We start from the raw sequence: 21,933 nt of genomic DNA on the forward strand, positions 1-21,933 counted from the left end.
CTCAGCTCTGACTTTGGTGAGGACTCGGGATTTATCAACCAAATGGCCACACAGGATGGAGCAGATTTCTGTAACCATGCTCATCCTAATGTGTACTACAGACAGTTAAAACTGCAAGGCAAGGTAGAACTTCTTTCTCATCTAGAACAAGCTCAGAAGCAAGTCTACCCAATACATGTAGGAAGAAAAGCAACAAAAGGGGTCAAGAACATGCTGCTGTAGCGAACATTTAAAAAAACCTGAACAAATGTGTAATTTTAGACACAAATTGTGTCCATGCACTAGGCCTCACAAAAAAGCAGAATTAAAAATGTAAGAAAGAAGCAGCAAACTATGGCATTAATAATTTTGTGCCTATAAAAAAAAGCATTTGGGTTTTGTCTCATCCACCTCTTCACAGGAGGGGACTTTGCCGCTTCCTGTGTGGTAATGGCCATCACAACGGGCCCAGCTGGATCTGGCCAGAGCCAAGCTCCGTTTTTACTGACTATTGTACAGCCTCAAGACTTCTGCGAGAAGCTGTTGGCTCTTCTGTCAGTTTAGCTTCAAATTGGAAACCATGTAATCGCTCACAATGCAGTCAGTTGGTAAGGGACTCTTCAAGATAAATAAAGAAGGGAACTGTTTTTAGCAAGCCCCCGCTTGCAGGCGCAGCAGTGGGCAGTTCCAGCTGCCATTCCCCCATTCTCTGTGTGCACACACCCACCCACCCACCCCAGTTTCAGCCTTTACTATAAATGCAGCCACCCCACCCCATAATTAGAAGTTACACCAAAAAAAAAAAAATCTCCATCCCACTCGTTTTTTTGGTAATTGTTTAGGTCAGGTCTGCCAAGGGAAAGGAACTTTTTCTTTCTGCAGCTCAGTACTGCTGCTCCTACTGTTCTTTCCACAGCGCCTTATTTCAGCTGCAGAGCTCTACCATGGCTCATTCCTGCAATTTCTTTATTCTCCTTCCTATTTCTAGTTTAGTCCTCAAAAGCATTTAGCTAGGCCTTTGTACTTGAGCTATTCAACAACAAATTGGACAACAGACATTTTAAAGCATCATCTATGTTAAGCTAAATAGCAGTTAAAAAAAAAAAAATAATAATTCAGCTGTTGCATCATTTCTAGCCAATAGTTGCTTTCTAAAGGCTCTACATTTGCCTGAAAGACTTCACCGGGATTCTGAAAGGAACTATTTGGCTTTACCCTTGCCCTTGGTATCAGTCCTAGGAACAACCAGAACTGCCAACTGTCACCTCAGCCCTGTGTATAGAACCAGTGAATGGCACCCAGGTCCTCACTTCGACAATTCTGACACTATAAGAACCCATTCCTTTTGTTCCAGCTCACACTACAGGTTGCAAAATACTTATCAATGTAACTGTATTCTCTGAACACATACAGTATTTTCCTTGTGTGGGTTAAATATTTGTTCAAGCTTGTAACTAAAAGTTCACTGTCTGGAAAAAACAATTCTTCCTCCACCAAAACAATCTGCTCTTTGCCCACAATGATCTTGGAAGCTGCAGGCAAAACAGAAGTTAGCTGGACTAAGGATAACGCGGGACAAGCATGGATTAGATCATCCCACAGAAAGAATGGAATAATTTCAGACATTTTTTTCCCCCCCAGTAATAGCCCAAAATTTTATTTGCAGACAAGCAATTTAAGAACAAGCTCCATTTTAAGCAAAAGGAAGCAGGCTGTAGTAACCCTACAGATGTATTTAGCTATGTTTCACTAAGAAGAGTCACACTAGTGCCTATGCAGGGAAGCCCCGTTCCCCTCCAAAAAAGAAAAGAGCAATCCAGTTTCAACAATTGAGGGCTTGCGTTCCAAGTTCTTGCTGCTACATCTAGAATGCAGCAAGACTAACTCGACATCGCCGACTCTTCAGGAAAAAACAAAGAGAAGCAAACAAAAAAAAAAATCCTGTTTAGGATTATGCAAGCTCCAAGTAATTTCGCAGAGTCTGTAAGTGCGCAAGTGCACTTTCCCCATTAGGACCCTCTTATACTTCCTAACGCTTGATTTCAAATTGCTTCAGCTTGAACCCCCTTCACCCTGGTATTGCAAATTCAGATTACTGCTAAAAATACAACCAAACAACAAAACCAACTTTTATTTATTTCTAAGACTATAGAACAATCAGAGGTGTATTGCTCCAGGATCGAGGCACGGTTTTCACCACCTGCTCGTGCCTTACTGCACTCCCTATACTTGTAATACATACAGACTGCTATAATCTTTCTTAGGTACATTGACTTCATAGCCGCAACACGAGCCATACCCGGTGATTAGAAAAATCAGACCTGCAGTACTAACAACGGACATCCATCCATCCATCCGTCCGTCGGGCAGCCTATTGCCAACACTGTGGCTCTAACTGCAGTAAGTGAAAGGACTGCGCGTCTCTACGGTAGTCAAGTGGCCCGCTTCTCCTGCTCCTTATCTTGCCTTTCAAGATTAAGTTAATTAAAAACAAAGCAGAAAATGGGTTAGACTAAAATGAGAAACATGTTTACGTAACACAAAGGTAAACAAGTTAATTCCCAACTGCGTTAAGTCAGGCAGTTATCCATAGAAACACAGCAGTCTGCAGAGATAAAATTAAGATCCTGCAACTCTGTTTAAACTAGAGGATGCAGCATTTGCTTCAGGAAGGTGCACAGAAAAAGCCAGGAATCTTGATCACTGTATGACCAAATTTAAGGTCCAGGTGATGCTCAAATTGAAGGTCCGGGTGATGCTAAACAAGCCCTGTCAGATTTAACTGCTACATAAACCTCCCTCCTCAGGCTGAGCCCTGAAAGGCACCGAGACGAAGTCCCATCTTCACTTTTCTGGGATATGAAAAGCTGTAACTGTATTTACCTTATTACCCACAGCATCTCTTCACTATGTTGGTAAGCGATCTCGCTTCCCAAATCTAGATCTAGGAGACCGCTTAAACAACAAGCGGTGCGATTCTCACGCTTGGTACTGGTTTGGACGATCCTAAAATGATGTTCAGAAGCTCAAATTAACTCCGCGCTTGGCAGGCGCACACTGAACAGCCACTCCGACAATTCTCACAGCACAATCAGCCACCGCAGCGCACGGCAGCTCTTCAGCAGCTTACCAGACATCTGCAGTTTTCATTCAGAATGCACAGCTACGTACTCCTGAGTACGGATAAAACGTCAAACTGAAGCATTGCAGGTATTCATAATCTATTTAATAGTGGGACACCAAAGAAGTACTACACATTTTTCTTGAGCACATTAGATTTCGATTTAAGCAATTGCAACGGATGCAGGAATTTCTCAAAAATAGTCTTCTATATTCTACAATCCACAGTTTACTGTATCAGTCTAGTAAGTCATATCATGATAGACCGTTTGTGCTAACTGGTCTGATAGTCTGATCTTTAGCAAAGCATCCTTCCCCTTCCTCCCCTCCCCCCAAAAACGTTGACAAAATTCAGCCAAATTAAAAGAAATTACTCTACGACTTATTTTAGACTCTTTTGTTGACCTAAACACAATGGGAGCTACCAGTTATACACAGCTTATGAACGATGTTGCGTTTTAATTCTAAAAATCTTCATGCTGATACAATAAAATATTTTATACAGCGATCAATTTTTAATGCTTTATTCATTGATTAAAAGAATATACATTTAACATAAACCATACAACATCAGTCATCAATTCAAACATTCAGCTGGTTTCCTTACATTTTCTGTCAGGAGTTTTTTTTTTATCTGATCACATTTATAAGATAAAATCTCACCACATCTGGCATATACACACACTGTGCCAGTGGATTCACTCTACTGATGTACATATAAAATCCGCATGGTATGTGCTCACTGGAGACAAAACAGCGCACACCTGTCAAAAGGTCATTTTAATATAAGATGGTAAAACCATTTGTAAAACACATATAAACTTTTTCCATAAATAGAATCATATCTGGACATCTGTTGCATAAATTGTGTTTTCCAAAGCTTACAATATAGCAGCCAGGTCTCAGCACTGCTGGGCACCCACGTTGGCCACTTACTTTATTATTGCAGACTGTCCTTTAAACATTAAATGCACAACATTCGTACCACTTAAAACTGGGGTCAGGTGGAAGTCTCACAGAGACCACGTCTGTACCGCGGTTGCCCTGAAACAGTTAAATCGGCTTTTAAAGCCTCTCAGATATAACAAGATTTTAAAACATACTTCATGGAATGTTCTTCATGCATCATAGCAGCTCATACCTGTGATAGAACAAGCTTTGTATTTGTTTCCTTTCCTTCCTTTACATTCACTATTCACAGTGAAACAGGTGCATGTTTGTTAAGAGTTCTGAGGTTGCTGACTGAGCCACAGCACAGCTGTGTACCACAGGTCGAAATTCGACCTTATATATTACAATCTAGCAGTATCTGGCTGGCCAAAAGTTGGCCTGCCCCTGCCAGCATGTGGGCACTTCTTCGTTTTTAATCTATTCTTTGGCAGCTGACACAGGCGCTGACAGAGAAAATCCAGTGACTTGGTTGCTAGGGATTTCACGACTAATGTTTGTTTGCAGGTGTATACCTTTGTGTTGAAGTCTTCACTGTTGTGTTTTTACCTCATCGGAGTGCGCACTCTTGGTTTTTCCTTTTAAACTTTGGCCCAAAGCTAACTTTTAAGGAAGATGACAGAACACAAGAACAAACGAGGAGGAGTTTGCAAAGAATCCGAAAGACTACAGCTTATGGAGTGAATCTGTAAGCGCAGGTACCTGAAAAGCTAGTGTTTCACACCGCCGCTTAACAGCTAAGAAAAGCTGGGAATGGTAGTTAAATCATGCTTCAGAATCCGCACGTGAAATAAAGCAAGGTGAGAGTCTTACAACGAACAGCCCTGGATAGACTTCTCTTCCTTTAAGCCTATTAAGTAGCATGCTACCGGATTAAGCACACAATGACAGCATAGAAATCCACTGGGCCATGGATATGGGTATTAAAAAGAGTTGGCTCCTGAGCACAGAACTCCGATATAATAGTAAAATCATTCAAAAATGCAGTTCCTCAATAAAAGTAAAGTTAGCCGGCAACCTCAGACAGCCTTCGGCTGCATCTCTGTAAGGTTTGGTAGACAAGTCCATTAACCGTGAAAACCCTAAACACTGCCACTTTCAGCTTCTAAACCAATACCCGACTACGTTCTTTGATCAAGAAGTAGAATACACATATATAATTCTATATAGCTAATACTGATTAAACACAGCACAAAAGGGGTTAATTCACGCTACTGAAAAAACATAATAGGACCCTACTTGCATATGTAACCACAGGAATTGTAAATAAGGAGCTAAATGCCTTCACTGAAGCTCTGCATCTCTCTGTAGAAGTGACGGGTTGGCTCAGTGAAGACACTGAGCAGCTCTATGTCCATGACTGCGTGCCAAGGCCGACCCAATCCGAGAGATACTTGCTCAATGAGATTGTGTACTGGATCCACATCCTGATCAGCCAGTTCTCCTTGGTCGAAATCAATGCTTTCTTCTGTGACTTCCAGAACTTTCAGGTCAGAGCCACGAAGACGAGCAATTGCTATGAGATTATGAGCCCAAACTGTGTAACCTAGGGGGGGGAAAAAAGAAGGTTGCTCTGTCATTTTGCTACAAGGCATTTTTTTTTACTGAAGTACTTGGTACCAGATCATCGACATCCTTCCCAACCTATTTTGTCATCTTCCATCTGACAGAATCCCTCTACGGCTTTTTTTTTGGCTGCAAGTTGTAACCATTTTATATTCTGAATAAGGAAGTATCAAAAATATTTCAGATTGTGTGACCAAGCTCTTCTACATCTAATTTTTTCACCATTTGTAGACAAGTGCTCTTCTTCACTCCAAGTTGAGTTATCTCTACAATTTCAAACCTCCTGTGATCTATTTTGTAGTATAAATAAATCAAATGAAAAATGTAAGTCATTGATTATTTTAAGTGAATGTATAAAAAAACTGTTTTAAAACTGTGCTTGTGCTAGCAAAAAAATGGTTTGCTTTTTGTTGCATTAGAGGTAGGAGAAAAAAAAAAAAGAAAGCAAACAAACACCACACACAAACCAGAAGCCTCTCCAGGAAATAGGTCACACCAGTAAAAAAATAAAAATAAAAATAACCCTATATGTATCTTGTTTTTCTATCTGAGATTAAACATAATTAAAGCTTCCCTCCCTTCCCATTAGTGTATACTGGCAACCCTCTAAAAACACCTACTCCCCAGCTACCTGTTAGCTTTCTGTACCCTGGCTAAGGCAAATGCTGAGCTCCTCCTTATTCAGATGCAAACCACAGATGATCTGGGAACTTCCCTTTTTGGCAGCTCTGCCAAGTCAGCCCTTCCATTGCAAAAGGGAAGGCTCATTGCTGCCTTCATCATCACTCTCACAGGTGCTAAGCCTCTTGGTGAGATGCCCGCTTAGATTCAAGTAAAGCTGCAGTCTGCACAGTATTTGAACTGGGAAAGTTAAGCTGCTGAGAAATAAAAACTAACTGTGGTTTGGTCTTCAACAATGCAGTTAACATGCTCTACATCATAATGTATCAAAATAAGAAAGCTAGTTAAAGAATGAAGAAAACTGATGTCAAAGTAATAAAGTAAGGAGAATTTTACGTTCTGTTTTCTTTTACTTTTTTCCTACTGTTTGACTCTAGGGTTTCCTGTAAACACGTTGCTCAGGGTAGGTTTTTAACAAAGAAGCCTGCACACATCTGCATGGCTCATTTTTGTATATTAACCATTAAGAATGCATTAATTGCCATGATTTTCATCTGCTGATACTTCACTTCCAGCACAACTGTCCACAGAAGATAAAGTCATCAATAAGGCTGTAGGACATTAAACCCAATGGAAAATTCCACCTGTACGATGAGACTTCGCTATCAGAATTTGAAGAAACTCACAACGCCTTCCAGTTATCTTAACTTTACAAAGCAATCTTTGACACAAAGTGCAAGAATAAAGGGAACAACAACTGCAGTTAAGTCCCCTGTACTATCCTTGTGGTTCAGGTACATAGCTTTTTGCTGTAACTTTTCACGGTCAGATCCCCTACGCTCTGGAACAACCATCTTATTCTCAACTTAATCTTATTTTAAATTAATTCTCCTTTCAAAAGTTTTGCCTGAAGTTTCTCAGTAACCTCCCAGCAGCCAAAAAGCCTCTGTCCAGTTGAAGTATTCAGAGGAAACAGCGAATGATCACTTCACCACAAGTATCACTGAACAACAAATTCACTACAGGCAGCACCATAATTTGTTTTTCCTTGCTAGTAAAAATGTCAACTGTAGTTTTGCTCACGGACAGAATAAAACTGAGAATCTTGTAGGTAACAATAGTTTACAACACAAAGTCTTGAAAATCCACATGAAGTGTCCTTCTCTCATGGGGGGGGGGCTATGCTTTTTATTCACAGTGTCAGATCATACCACTCTGACTATCCTACTGTCCCCATCCCAAACGATCACACACACTTCACACCCTTCCTTCATTCTACAAGAATATATTTAATATCCTTCAATCACCTTTCCTCTTCTCCTGAATATGCTACCTTGGTGGAAAGATGGTATGACTTCCCACAAAAGACAGAAGAGAATCTTGAGGCACTCAAGGAAAAGAGTGTCCTCAGGATATGTTTTCCCTCTCCTCTTTTTGGTCATGGACAAATGGCAACCAAAACTATAGGTAAATCAAAGGTTTTTTCAGGGCAAACTAATAGCAAAAGAGGGAAAACAAAACAAACAAAAAACCTAAACAATAAAACAAAGAAAAAACAACACAACAGAACAACCCAAACAAACACAAAAAAAACGCCAAAAACAAACACAAAAACCCTGAGAAGTATTGGAAACTGAAGAATAACCACTTCAGGAGAAGAAATGTGAACACTTGCATATAAAGAGAATTATGGCACCTTGAACAAGAACACCAATTCTTTTTCCTGAAGGAAGCTTCATAGTACCATGAAGAATATGACAAGCGGAGCCAGAAACCATTATTTGGTAAGGCTCAGAAAATACAAGCGTGAGGCTAATTTGCTGTACTGAAGCATCACAGTGTTCCAGATCTTTATTCCTAGTCATGTTCTTCTCCCAGTTGCTACTCTAGAAGACGTTTATGCTACAGTACCAGAGAAGGCATATTCACAGCTTAAAAAAAAAGATCAGGAGGCATTTATAAGCAGCTTAGCTAGCTTATGCTGCAAGGAGGGGAGAAAAGAAGGGGAAAGAATCTGAATCGCAACATCAGAACAAGGGTGTTATCTGGCCATTCTCTCCTCTGGGTACACACAGCATCTCTCGAAACAAAGAAAATGCAGCAACAACCATTTGCTAGATAGAACTGTAGAAGGCGTTTGCTTTCCCAATACTCTGCACAGGCTAATACTTTCTACTGAATAGACATGTGCTGGTATTAAAAGATGCTTACACTAGCTTATGTTCAGATATTTTACCATCTTTTTAAGTTTAGATAATATATTAGAGGACTTCCCTGTAGGAGGAGGATAATTTAAGGTAACACGTAATTTATTTTTAGTTGTTTTTAAAAGCTCTTCAAATTTGTATCCAAACTTTAAAAGAAACTGCTAAAATCCACACTTAGAGTGATAAGGTCACGTGCCAGTATCGAAAATCTGTCAGACCTGGAAACTATAAAGGAGGGACAGCTGAACTGATTCCCCCCCAAATGATTTTTTCAGAAGAGAGTGGAAAACCTTTTTCTAGCAAATACATCAGGACCTTTTCACTTCAACCAACCGAAATCTGAATGCACAACCTTCACTGCTGAAGGTCTCTTCTGTTTGTGCTGAATGACTGGAGATTTACTCCCCCAAGCAGTCCGCAGAAACGGACATTCACTCTTATGCAACACAATACAGAGTCATCACTTAACTCCTTCGTGCACCGGCAAACTTGGTCTTGGTAAGCCGATTCGAGCACAAACAAAAAGAGCTATTCTGCATTTTTCAGTTTCAGGTGCCTTAAAATTTGCCAAAAAAACTGTAATTTCTAGCAAGTACTGTACTGATGACAGAGCTGAATACAAATGCACGCTTTTTTTTTCTTTGCAATTATATCACAAATAAATAGGTGGGATAAACCTAGCTATGGTATTACTGGTGAAACCAATGCACTCAGGGAGGTAACCTCCTCCACATGATATTTTTCAGCCTTCATCTGCTGGCAAAGTCTTACCAAACTGGTAACAGACTTCTCCCCGCTCAGCCTTGGGGCACTTAATCCTTATTATTTACAAACAGGAAGCACAATCATCTAATCTTGCCAGCATATGAGCTTGCAGTAAAACAGCAAATGTTTTCAGTGTTCACATTCACACAACCAGTCAAGCCACTTGGTAGAACTTGCACAGTGCAGACCACTTTCAGGATAAGCCTCCTGGAATGCTCAATTCTTAGTTATCCTCATTTCTGTGAGCAATCTAATTAAATCCCATGTGACTTCTCACTAGAAGTTAGTAAGCTACAAGTATCTTTAGAAGTCATACACAACACCTTCATATTTTCAAATATGAAAATACCCGTATAAGGTACGACAGCATGTATAGCATGTGTGCAGCAGGCTTTTGAACAGCACTCTACTGAAACACATTATGATTAGAAAGGCTGAAGTGTTGCAAGTATTTCAAAGTCACATACTACGCCCATGCAACATATTACCTACCATGAACAGCTAGAAGAGAGAGTCTCGTGCACCTCCAGGCTAATAAGACAAGTGGATCTTCATTCCGGTTGTCACTAAGATCTGGGAAGCCAGACATATCTATCACATCATTCATGAGTATAAAATGGGTGAGGAACTTGTCATACTGCCTGGATATGAGGTCAACAACAGCCCCTGAAACACAAGTGATGTAGCTGTCAAAGTGAATCCTCTCTAGGGGGATACTTGGCTTAAGAATCCTTAACATATCATCACTCTTGACATCAAAAGCCATTATATAGACCCGAAGATTGGTGCTGTTGCGAGTCAGCGCCTTCCAATTCTCATCTTCTGGCATACTGTCCAATGACTTGTGCATTATGGAAACGCTGTGGACCAGGAGAGACAGTCGATGCAAAGGCACATGGTTGCTATCAGCCAGGACTCTTGCCATTTCAGCTGTAAAATCACAGAAATCCAAAGCGAGCGAACGAAGATTCACAAAGCGCTCCAATTCAACTGCAGTGATAAGAGTGGTATTACCAGGGATGTGGTTGTCCAGTAAGCTCAGATGTTCCATGGTGTTGGCTATGGGGTTTGATAAGGAGGACAATGATGTGGGAGTTACTATTTGCAGCATAAACCCACAAGACAGCCATTTCAATTGCCTGCTATTGCCTAATATCTCTTCAAACAGTTGTTGTATTCTGCAAGTAAACAAAACAGACAATGATCCTATTAAACATGGTTTAGTCTTACAATTGCATAGCATTCTATTTTTTTTTAATTCAAGAATTATTATTCTTCTTTCATTTACGGCCTTATTCTGCAGGAAGGTGCTATTATTACAGTGCTTGTGAACTACAAATGTTAGAACCTGACTGCAGACCTCCCACAGCAATTTAACCTTCACTGCATTTAAAAGCTTAAAATTGTAAACTATCTTGAGAAGAATTATGTACTTTGTCTTTTGAAAAACAGTGGCACACTACGAACCTTCATTTCATGTATTTCTCAGCACGTATTTAACACCCTCCCACATACATTTAAAGGTTATGCAAATAAGAAAACCTGTAATGCTTTTAAAACACAGTTCTTGTTTTTAAAAACAGCTTTTCATATTTGCTAACCTCTCCAAAACTGCAAATTCAATATGGAAAAAAAAAAGTCATTTTCAATGAAAGGTTGCAGAAACGTTACTTTGAGCATAAGTTAGAACGACCTGAAACTACTTGCTTGACTTTGCTTATTAAAGGGTAAAGAACAAACATATAAGATGATCCTTTAAATAATTCTGAATGTACTGCTAACTAGATTTTCAAGTGTCAACAGGTTCAGATTTTATCAAAACAATGTGGACATGGTAACACTTCAATCTCAGATTATCAGTGCCAGACGATTCTGGCAGTGCCAGAATCCTCGTGCCGTTTACTACGCTGCATGATTATTATGCACTTATTCTGATGCATCCCAACTCTCCTACCCCTTTAATTTTTTTTAATGAAGGGATGCCCTTTAGGTTAGATATTTAATTCAGGAAGGCAACCAAAGTATTTTAAGATAAGATTTTGAATACTAAATTCAAATAGTACAGTCAAACTCTACAAACTTTCTCCAAATAAATATTTTTTTTAAGCCTTCATCCCACAGCTGCTAAGGCCCAAAAGAGTCCTCTTGCCCAAATGACAAGTGTTCTTTGAGCCTACACATGCTAGGACATGCGTAGATAAGAGTTTGATCTCAAACCCTGGTCAGCCAGAAAGAAAGATCAGCATTTAAGGGAAGCAGCTGAGCCAGGCTATGCCAGCTCCATGAAACACCAAAAAGAAAGACATAAACACCTTCAGAACAAAATGAGCAGAAATCTTTGTGCCTCAAAATCAAATAATGTTTTGCACAGAACACTTTTTCCTTTATTGTTATGAATATCTGCATACTTTCTACATCTAAGCAAAACAATGTTGCACAGTTCTTATTCTCGTCCACGTATTTTTAAACAAGATAACATCCAGACAAAATTAAAGACTTATTTAGCCCAGTGTTCTGAATGACAGCAGGGAAACACTAATGTCTTACCAAGTGCAACAAAACAAGGAAAGCACGTAGGGATATTTCTCAAATATCTCCTTAGTTTCCAAAAATTTGGAACTCAGCTCTCCTGAGCCAGAGGTGGCTTTCTGTATTTAGTAACCCTCAGGGACCTCACTTCTACAAATTTACCCAGGCTCCTCTTTGAGCCAAGTAAGCTTTTAGCAACTGTAACATCCAATAATAAAGAACTCTGCAGTCCAATTCCCCCCTCCTCTTGCTTGTTCTGAACCTGTCACCTACTAACTTTCTTACAACAGAAGGATTATGGGGCATCAAAGGTAAAAGATCAATCCTTATTCATCGTCTCCCTCTGCAAATCCTTATTTATCCTCTCCCTTGCCTGTGCGTGCTTTCTTCCTTCTCCTAAGAACGCACTGGGTTTGTGAGGCCTGACTTCTCTTTGTCAGTGGAAAAGGTGGTATGGTTATTGTAGTTACCTGTAGTTACACCTCAGAATAATTCCCAAGGTTTTGCCTAGCATAGTCCCTAGGTTTAAAGATTTCAGTTCTTCCAGATCTTCTCTGAATACTTCCCTCCCCGCCTTTAAACTGAGGATTGGCAACTGCGACACAAATTAAACACAGTTTTAAACAAGTCAAGAGTCACAGATAGTGTAGTTTTGCTGTTTTATTCCTATATTCCTTTACAGTTCGGATGAGCCCTGTTTGATCCTGGCAACGTCTGTTTCATAATTATTCCTGCCAATGCTTAAATTGAAGGCAGATTCTCTGACAATCCCCTAAAGGAAAAGGTTCTACCACAGAAACCTCTCAATTTCTTCCAATGAACAAAGACTCTTCCCTCCTTCCCCTTACCCTAACAATGTGTGAAAGGTGCTGTAATGGTTGCAGCAATGGTAGAATTTATTTTGTAATAGTCCAAGTAGCGCTTGTAATATTTTACAGAACAACTGAAAAGACAACAGATCAATTTTGAGACGCTCGGTAGAATATTAGCATCTATATACCTCACTGCACTAAAAACCTGTTTAAATTGTGCTTCTGATATGACTTAAACATCTAACCTTAGAAGAGTACTGCTCTAGTACTCACACAACTTAAAAGAAATATGATACAGAGTTCTGCAGCTGTAGGGTGGGTTCTCTACCCTGTGGAAATTGCACTAAATAACTTTTTAAAAGAGAGATACTGATTTAATGCTATCTACACAATCAACTTTTAGTGCAAGCACCGAAGTATTTATACAAGTATTTAGATTTGCACTGATAGTCTACCAACCCGTAAATCCCAAGAAAACTTTCCAGCCACCTTTCCCCAGTTCTTTGCCAATTTAATAAAAAGAGACCAAACAGGTCAATAGACAATATTTAACAGTGATCACTTTTGGATTGGTTTTAATACCTGCTTTATATAAATAAGGCCAGACAGGAAGCACAATATAAGCCACATGCCACTAGTTTTAATATATTTCAAATAAATTTTTCAAATGCTCCAACAAGGGTTTTTCCTCCCCTGCAAATTCTTACACACATCCTATTTTTCATAAGCAGACTGCATCTAACTGGAGTTTGCAAAAATAGTTCGAACTGCGTTCTAGTATTTTAGACACATTAAGTGAATTCTTGGGAATTAACACCTACTTTATTATCATACTAACTTTTACTTCAACTGCCTAGCACGTAGTACAACATTTATCTTATGTCACACACGGTTATCTTAAAGGTCACTTACAAAGCTGAAGTTTAAGCACGGTTTAGTAAGTATAACACAAAATATAAGCAGAGCTCAGCACATGCAAGAAAGCAACATAACCTAGCGGTGCCTCAACAAGCGTACTTAATCTGTCCCCTTTGCTTCTTGTAAGCAGCAATTATGGGATGTTCACCATGAAACCTACAAATGATTATACTGGAGCAAACTGTTTAAAAAATAAAAAAATCAAACAATCAAAAATCAAAACAAATTACTTTCACAATTAATGCCCCAAGTGGTGCTTTCAGCCAGAGGACAGACCAAAGCCTGACAAGGCAGGCTGAATTACTGTTTAAGCCCAAAAAACAATCCTGACCAGTACTGAAGCACATCGATGGCCCCGGACAGGAAGCAAACGTATTACTAAGGTCCATACGGAGCCCATTTGTTTAATTAAAGACTATCAATCAAAATGTTTGTTTAATAACAGAGGCTAAACTGATTCTTTTGGAAACCAAACTATCTGAACCACACGGATCAATCACAGGAAGTGGATTTCAGAAAGCCAAAATTTTAAACAACTACCCTTTGTTCAACTCAAGACAAATGTATTGTTTACGCTGAACTTCCCAACAGTGAAGAAATAAGCTGTAAAGAGAATTTTAGAAAGTAACCAGGGACACAGATGCTATACAGAAAGAGAACAAGCATCACAAACCCATGCCAATCACTGCAAAAGTACATTTTTGAAAACACAATTCAAAGCCTCCTCTCCCTCAGAACAACCCTTAGTCTTAACCTCAGGGAGCACCCTAACTGTTTTGCACTAGCTGAGATTTCACCCGTGGTCTGTTACACCCAGATCAATGCTACGGACTTAAGGAAGTGTCACATTTTCTTTCCTGACTGCTTTAATTGCAGGAAGTTCCTGAAACAGCTAGTAAGATTATCACCATACTGGTTCCAAAAACCCCCAACTACCAATGACGCAGTCTCCAAAGGTTGCTCACTATCTTTCAGTATTAGTTACCAGTATCCACGTTTTGCAACTTAACTGATGCAAATCCCAAGTGCAAAAGACAAGACTAAGGAGCCACGAAGTGCTAGAACTGCTGCTTGTGTCAATGAACTTGAGAACACAGAGTAAAACACTGCCAGCTTTCCTTTAATTTAGAAAAGGACTAGCAGGTCCCAAATACATTGTTTTGGTTTTTTTCCCTAGAATAAAACAGCCACCAAAAGCAAACAAACAAAAAAGAGGTAGCATTTATTTGCTCATTAATTGTGCAAAGGTCAATATTCACCAAAAAGACTAACTTCAAATTAGATAATGCGTTTCAAATGGTTCATGGCTCTAAAATGTGCATACTTATTTTTGTTATCTGTTTGAAGAAATGTTTAACCATGCACTGAGCTAAGTAAACATCTGCTTAGGTGGCTCTCTTCAAGCCCCTTGGCAAAGATTTGATTACATATTTATGTTTTCACAACAAAGGATATTAAATAAAAAAAAAGCTTTTACCAAATCAGCCTTTTACCTGCATACAGCACTACAGCACCTATGCTAAATAGAATCCCAAATTGCTCCAAGTTCTGCATTCTAGGCATAATGGATGACAAAGACACTGTATGTGACAGACATCTGTATTTGCACCATTTGGCAAATTTAGGATCAAACATTTAGTTTGATGGTTGTGTTTGCATATATACATTGATCTGGTAATATACCTACACTAGTTCTAAAACCACTCTAAAAAAATAGTAATAAAGATCTAGAGTGGCTGAACTTATTCCACTCCCAGGCTACTGGAAGATGTTTAAACTGACACAAATTAAAATTATGGTATTCAGGTTTTATCTACATGGAAAGTTTTAGCAATACTGCTAAAGTAGTTAACTTAGCATCACTCCCTCCTAGTAATTTATTCCAGAAGTTACTAGCTTTTTATATTGTATTCAACCTTTTCCAAAGAAGAACTAGCTACTGTGATCATACACATTCAAGGATGGTACCGGGATGTAATTATGGCACACTAAAATACACCTCTGAACGAAACAAGCACATTGTGAGCTATGATCTTCCAAGAATTCTGCAAATACATAACCTAGTTTTGAGAAGCGACTTGAAATAAATTGTGTTCATGTTTTCTTTCAAGTTTACTTGCTACACATCCTCAATTCTTGTGAAACACAATAGATTGCTTCCTTTTCTAATTTTTTCCTGTAACGCAATAGCAGAGGTGGTGGTAACAACCCCCCATCCCTCCTCCCCTTTTTGTTCCATTAACATAATGTTGTTTCTAGCAGACAATGAAAAGAGGAAAGGAAGGATTCTCACCCTGCTGAGAAGGGAGGGGGAAGCCACAGAAACAGACTACTTCATGTAAATATTAGGAACAGAAATCAACTCAATTTAAGAATTTAGATTCTCATCCTATCAAAAAACTTAAAGCTTTCTTAGCCATATATTTCAGGCATGAAAATCTGTGTTCTGTTACCTGTTTTTATCATCTTAACGTATTTGACAATTTACAAATATAACTTACTGCTTAATCTTCTTGCCATCAGGGTCGACCTTGCCGAGGTATGTATTTGATATACTTCCATGTTGCTGCAGAATGCTTATATCCCCAAAGAGACTTAACTTCTGGAGGTTCCTATGAAACGACAAAATTAAAAACACTGTGAGGAATCATTCTGGACAAGACAAACACAGGCAATAAGAACACTTTATTACATGGAACATGTAATCTGTTTTGGAAAACATCCTACTGTCCTGGAATACAGGCACATATGGAACTACAAAAAATGAGAATGAAGTATAAAGGGGTAGAGGACTACACAAACTGCTGAATCCAGCTGTAAAAGCAAATACCAGGTTTCAGTCACCACAGGAGTATTTTCAGCAGGCCAGCGCCATAAAGAAAATTTCTGGCAGTGCTTTCATGCACTTTTAAATCCTTGGAACACATCTGTTAAGTGTCACAGATGAAAACATCAAATACCTATTCCTTTTAACATTCAACGCCCAAGGTGAACACAACCACAAACAACCCTGTCTGAGCACTTACGTATTGCAGCTGGGTTACAAATGGGAGCCCAAACCTGCCTCAATCAAGGCAACACAAGCCTCAGACAGGAAAAGCAAAAGCTCCCCACACCCTGATCAGCGTCTAATTTCTGTTATATCAAAGTAGGGAAATCTTTTCTAATACTTCCCATCAGTGACTAGAAGAGGATTAGTCATCTACCATGACATATAATTTTAATTTTTAGAAGGCATACCTAAAAAAAAGAGAAAGAATGACCTCCAATTTTAAGCTGGACAGGACTCAGTGTGTTAGACAGTCAAGTTTTCCTTTCCCTAGTACAGTTTATTTCTCTGACTTACATCTTTTCTATTCCTAAAAAAGATCAAGAGATACGAAAACAACTGCAGTTTTAGAATAGCTGTGTGGAATTTGATTTTAAGATTTTTATTTTTTTAACTAAGTTTCGGGTTTTCTTATTTATACATGCTGTAAATTAGATTTACTCCTAACGTGCAAGGACTAGTCAGCACTTGATAATTAACATGGCTGAAACTCCAGTTTCATCACAAATGGATATATGAGTTAAATTAATCTTAAACAGTAGATGCCAATTAACCTGTAGCTGACAATTAAGTGAGTTACATAAATCTTTATTTTTGCTGTCTTACAAATCATATGCTAATATTCGTATCAGCTTTGAGGAAAATGCAATACAATAACAATGCTCAAAGCATAAGGACGCTCTGCTGCCAGTTTACTACCGCCACAGTATGAGCTGATATTCTACGAAAGGCCGGGGGGGTGGGGAGGATTAAATAGCCAAGTTTCACTTTTTTTTAAAGTATGAATTGCAGTCTGTAATTGGTATCTACCATAACTCATAATTTACCTGTTCTGAAGTTCCTGTATTCAATAACTGAACACTAGTTTCCTGAAATCTATCCACTGTTGCACCTGCTACTTTTCTTCTAAAGATGAACAACAATTTAATAGCAAGATCCACGAGCTTCATATTGAGTCAGACAAATACTGGAGCAAAATACCAAGATTTTGTAACTGTTTCAGGAATTCTAACAATTTAATATTTAGGTTTTTTTAATACAGGACTACCGTACTAATGATACATTAACATGAAATGATCCCTGACCATATGCTCAATATTCTGTAAGTCTGACTAAGACAATGCCTGATCATACTGAAGATTAAGCTTGGCAGGGAAATCTGAAGACACTGGCACCACCACTGAGAGTATTTTGGGTCTTCTTTCCTCAAAAGCTGTAAGAGACAGTCCTGGTATGACAGGGAAAGCAGCAGAAGCCTCCACCTGGTGTGAAAGGCAGTGTTCACAGCCAATGCTATAACTAAGCTTTTATCTTCTGATCTCAGAGACTTAATTCTGAGAGCGAAGAGACAAAATACAATCTTCAGAACAATTTTGAATCACTTGCAAATTCACATCACACACAGGTCTTGTTTTGTGCTACTCATACCCTCAGCGAATGCTACTGTAGACAGGTATTAATTTTAGAGCCACTGAACCACAGGACACATTAAACGCCATTTAGTAGTATCCCATACATTTTTACTACGTCTATTTGACTACCATTTCACGCGCAAGAGACACACAGAAAAGTTCTCCACCTCAAAACTTAAGCAATGAAAACAACTAATTATTTTTCCACCCACAGGGCAGCTACCACCATCAATAAATCTGATCACAGTTCAACACAATATTAGATTTTTGCTACTATTTGCAGTGTCATATAATCTCTATGGCATTCAGTTCACATCTTTATTTCAGAGAGTTAGTGAAGCAATTGCTATTTAAATAAAATTATTTAGAAGTTAATTGTTATATTTTGCTAAAAGTTATAATGGCATCTTAATCCTATCTACTACCTGTCCACACAGTTGGGGAAAGGCATGTGTTTTTCGATGTTTTCTACACCATTTATTTTCCACTAGCTCAAAAAGCATACTAGAAGTAATAAGCTTCTTATTAGGCTCCATCTTCAGTTTTGGTCAGCCTTTTTGAACACCCAGTGAAAAAAAAGAACAAAATGGTCTTGCTTATGTTCACCATGCACAAAGTGGTAAGGCACATATTGTATTATTACACTAGTTTTTGCCAGTTTCAGCTGCCTGCTCAGACCAACAGAAGAGAGCCATGAGAAAACCTCAAATACAGATGCAGTCTACTGTTTTGAGTGATTCACCAATTTTTGGCAACTCCAAGATAGGTACCGTACATTACCAAGATAGCACAGCTCTACTATAATCTGCATTTTTGTTTCCACAGCAAAGATCAAACAAGTCACACTAATGTACTGCAGAGGACAGGGGGCCAGGAGGTGGAAATCACTACCTTGCTATCTTCCTTTGTAAGCAGCTAGAGGAGAGACCATACTTTGGGATTTCAAAGTTACATAAAAGAACACAGAATTTTCCCACTGAACGATTGGCAGTTGCTTATTAGCTGCTGTATGCATTGAAATGAGTCACAGAAAGTTTGTTGCCCTCCCACCTACCTTCCAGAACTTAGTTTTGAAAGATCAATTTGAGAAGGCACAGATTATTAGGTTTTCATAAGAGCCTCTAAGAAACAACTTGTCCCTTGTGATACTACTACAGAACATGATGCCCACCCACTCCCCCCCCTTTTTTTTTTTTAATAGGGAGTAGAACATCAACTGTTTATGTAAAATACACATCATTCTCCTCTAACCAAGAGAGCATCTAGAAATAGCATTACTTGTAGTCACTACTTTTCTTAGGTCCTGCAGTATTGTAAATCCTCAAGGAATTCTCGAGGCATCTAAAGTACTTTTTTTTTTTTTTCCTGCAAGGAAGGGGGTTGTTACTGTATTGTTTAATAATAGATTTAAAAGCCTACAACAAGATTACACAGTTAAGAAACAGCATACCATTTCATAAAAGCAGATTTCTTCCTCCCCAGTTCTGAAGTATAAGATGGAAGTTCTTTGAACTTCTCTGCCAAAAAGCTATCATAAGGGCTGACAGGAGTTATGAAAGAACCATCCTGTTTTAAACTTAATTCCAAAAGGAATGCAGTTACGGTGATTCAGCCACTGGAGAAGTTAAAAACGCTGCTGTTTGCATTACTTTGGAAATTACAATAGCTATCCCATGTACATGATATACAGCAAACACAAGAAGGAATTATTAATTATCTTTGAGTTACAGATGAATAAATAGAAGCAGAGAAATAAAGTGTCTAAGGAATGACCGCAGTCCAGTCAAAACTAAGCATCAGGCAGGTGACAATGCCTCCGGTTTAGACATGCGGTCACAATAAGAACTAAGCAGCAATTTAGATACATTAATGCTCCTTCCCACCCCATTTCAGTGTCAAAACTCTACTTAAAAAGCTCAAAACCAATGTTCTACATGCAAACTAATCAGTTAGCGGTAGTTACCTCGCAAGAAAAAAAAACATCAAAATAAACTGAAAACCTTATCTGTTCAAGGGAAAAAAGGATTCTATTCACAAAGTAAATATGAATAAAAGGTCAAGTGTTTAATGTAAATCCCCCCCAATTTTTTTAATGCTCATAAAAAAAAAAGCCTGCTGTAGTAACCAGGTAACCTGTGTTCCCTAGTCATACACTATTAATTTCAAAACAAAAGAGCAGCATGCAAATGATTTGAAGACAGCAAAGAAGTACAGTAAGGAGAAATCCTATCAAAGCTGGTAACTTTTCACCTATGGCTTACCACCGAAATCGTACTAATCTACCAGAGAACAGGTACTGGAGAAAAAAATACTTCTACATAGTATTTTACTGCAGTCCTGAGACCCACTGTGCACACAGAAACTGTAAGAAGAACTTTAGAAAGCAAGTGTCCTTGTACAAATTTCAGATAAGGCCATGGAGAATTAATCTTTTTCAAAAGAAAAAGTATACCAGAAGCCTTCTCATAAGGCATTTAATTCTGACAGCCTCGTATCTTAGTGAGAAAGAGGAAAAAAAAAAAGCATTCTTTTTTTTTTTCCTCAACAAAACCCTCAGGCAACATCTCCTGCAAATACTATTTATTTTAAAATTCCAAGTCCATGTAGTGATATTTGTCTGATCAGATAATCATCAACATAGCTGCAACATTTTTTCCACTCATGACATTAGCTGGATTTCCCAAACATTCAACAATTAAGTGAAAGCTCCTTAAAGGCAAGAAAGACATCGAGAGAGAGAGAGACGATCATGATTTGCACATCGAGGATTCACAGGACAGGAAATAAATGAAGACAAAGGTGAGCTGGGACCAAGGAGCCGTTTTCAGCAGTGAGGTCTGTAACTCTCAACCACCGCAGCTGCACCACAGGAAGTACCTGCTGGGGACAACAGAGCTGAGGAACCGAAAGTGAGACTTCACACACCACATTTGCATTCATCTCAAACCAACGAGGAATTGCATTTAAAGTTCTCTTGCTACAACTCAAAATAAAGCAGCAAGGAAGGCCTCAAACTACTCTCTAATCTCAAGGAGGGCGGTGACCAGACCATGATTCAGTTGCAGTTTTCCAAAGGCCATCAGCAAGGTTTAATTCATTCTAAGCATACCCTGAAATACTTGCAGCTTTTTTTTTTTCCCTTGATAGGTGAAGCTATATGCGCACAGAGGGAAAATACTATTAACCATTTCCTATCCTAAAATCTACATGGCTTTCCAAACACATCATAACCTAAGTGTAATATCCTTGCTTTCCTGTCCTGGGTGCTGACTAGAGGCCATATATTAGGATATCTGATTATTATCTTTTTATTAAAGATATTTATCTCTATCACACCCATACACGGTAAACAGAACACAAGCATTTTCATTTTAAAGAACTCCAACTTGAGGAAATTAAGTATCTAACCTGCCAAAGCAAGTCTGTGAAAAAGCAGGATCTAAACACATCTGAAGTCCAAACCACAGGAAAAGATTTCTATCACTTAAATTCAATTTGGTCAAGAAAGTCCTATGTCTAAAATATTTTTTCAATTAAAAAACAAAACAAAAACCACACCCAAACATAAACCCCTCGTCCTAGTGAAAACTGAGTCAAATCTCAGTCTAGCACGTAACATGAAAGCTCAGCTTGTCAACGGCAAAAACCCTCACAGCCGGAAAGGCGAAAGTATTTTACTGGGGCAGCACTCCATCCCTCTCCCTCCGGAGAAAAAAAAAAAAAACAAAACACACAACAAAACAAAAAACCCCACCAGTGCTGTAATTTTAACCCCCCCTCCATTCGTTTCCTCATGACGTTAATTATTTTCGCAGCCGCGCAACGAGAGCTCCAACGCCTGTTGGCAGCAACGCTTTGTATTTTAAAGGCGGAAAGGTGCCTGGTTCGGCACCGCATCCCAACTCCCCGCTCCGACTTGCTCCACCGGAGCTGCACCCCCACACCCCCAAAAAAAGAGGGTGAAGTTTTCCCCACGGCAGCTACGCCCGCCTCGCACACAGACCGGG

General features: G+C 39.0%; 1 protein-coding gene across 1 annotated transcript in view; it reads right to left on the reverse strand.

Annotated features, from left to right (window-relative positions):
- Positions 1-3,194: 3,194 nt before the first annotated feature.
- The window catches only part of FBXO33 (F-box protein 33), a 21,929-nt gene continuing 3,190 nt past the window's right edge, over positions 3,195-21,933 (reverse strand). The window contains exons 2-4 of the mRNA XM_009887022.1: positions 15,967-16,077; positions 9,699-10,384; positions 3,195-5,593 (exon numbers count right to left, since the gene is read on the reverse strand). Of these exons, the coding sequence (XP_009885324.1) occupies positions 5,322-5,593; positions 9,699-10,384; positions 15,967-16,077 (1,069 nt within the window). The 3' untranslated portion in view covers positions 3,195-5,321. The remainder of the gene's footprint in view (positions 5,594-9,698; positions 10,385-15,966; positions 16,078-21,933) is intronic.

This window comes from Charadrius vociferus, unplaced genomic scaffold (assembly GCF_000708025.1).
Source record: "Charadrius vociferus isolate BGI_N301 unplaced genomic scaffold, ASM70802v2 scaffold14, whole genome shotgun sequence".
Lineage (NCBI taxonomy): Eukaryota > Metazoa > Chordata > Aves > Charadriiformes > Charadriidae > Charadrius > Charadrius vociferus.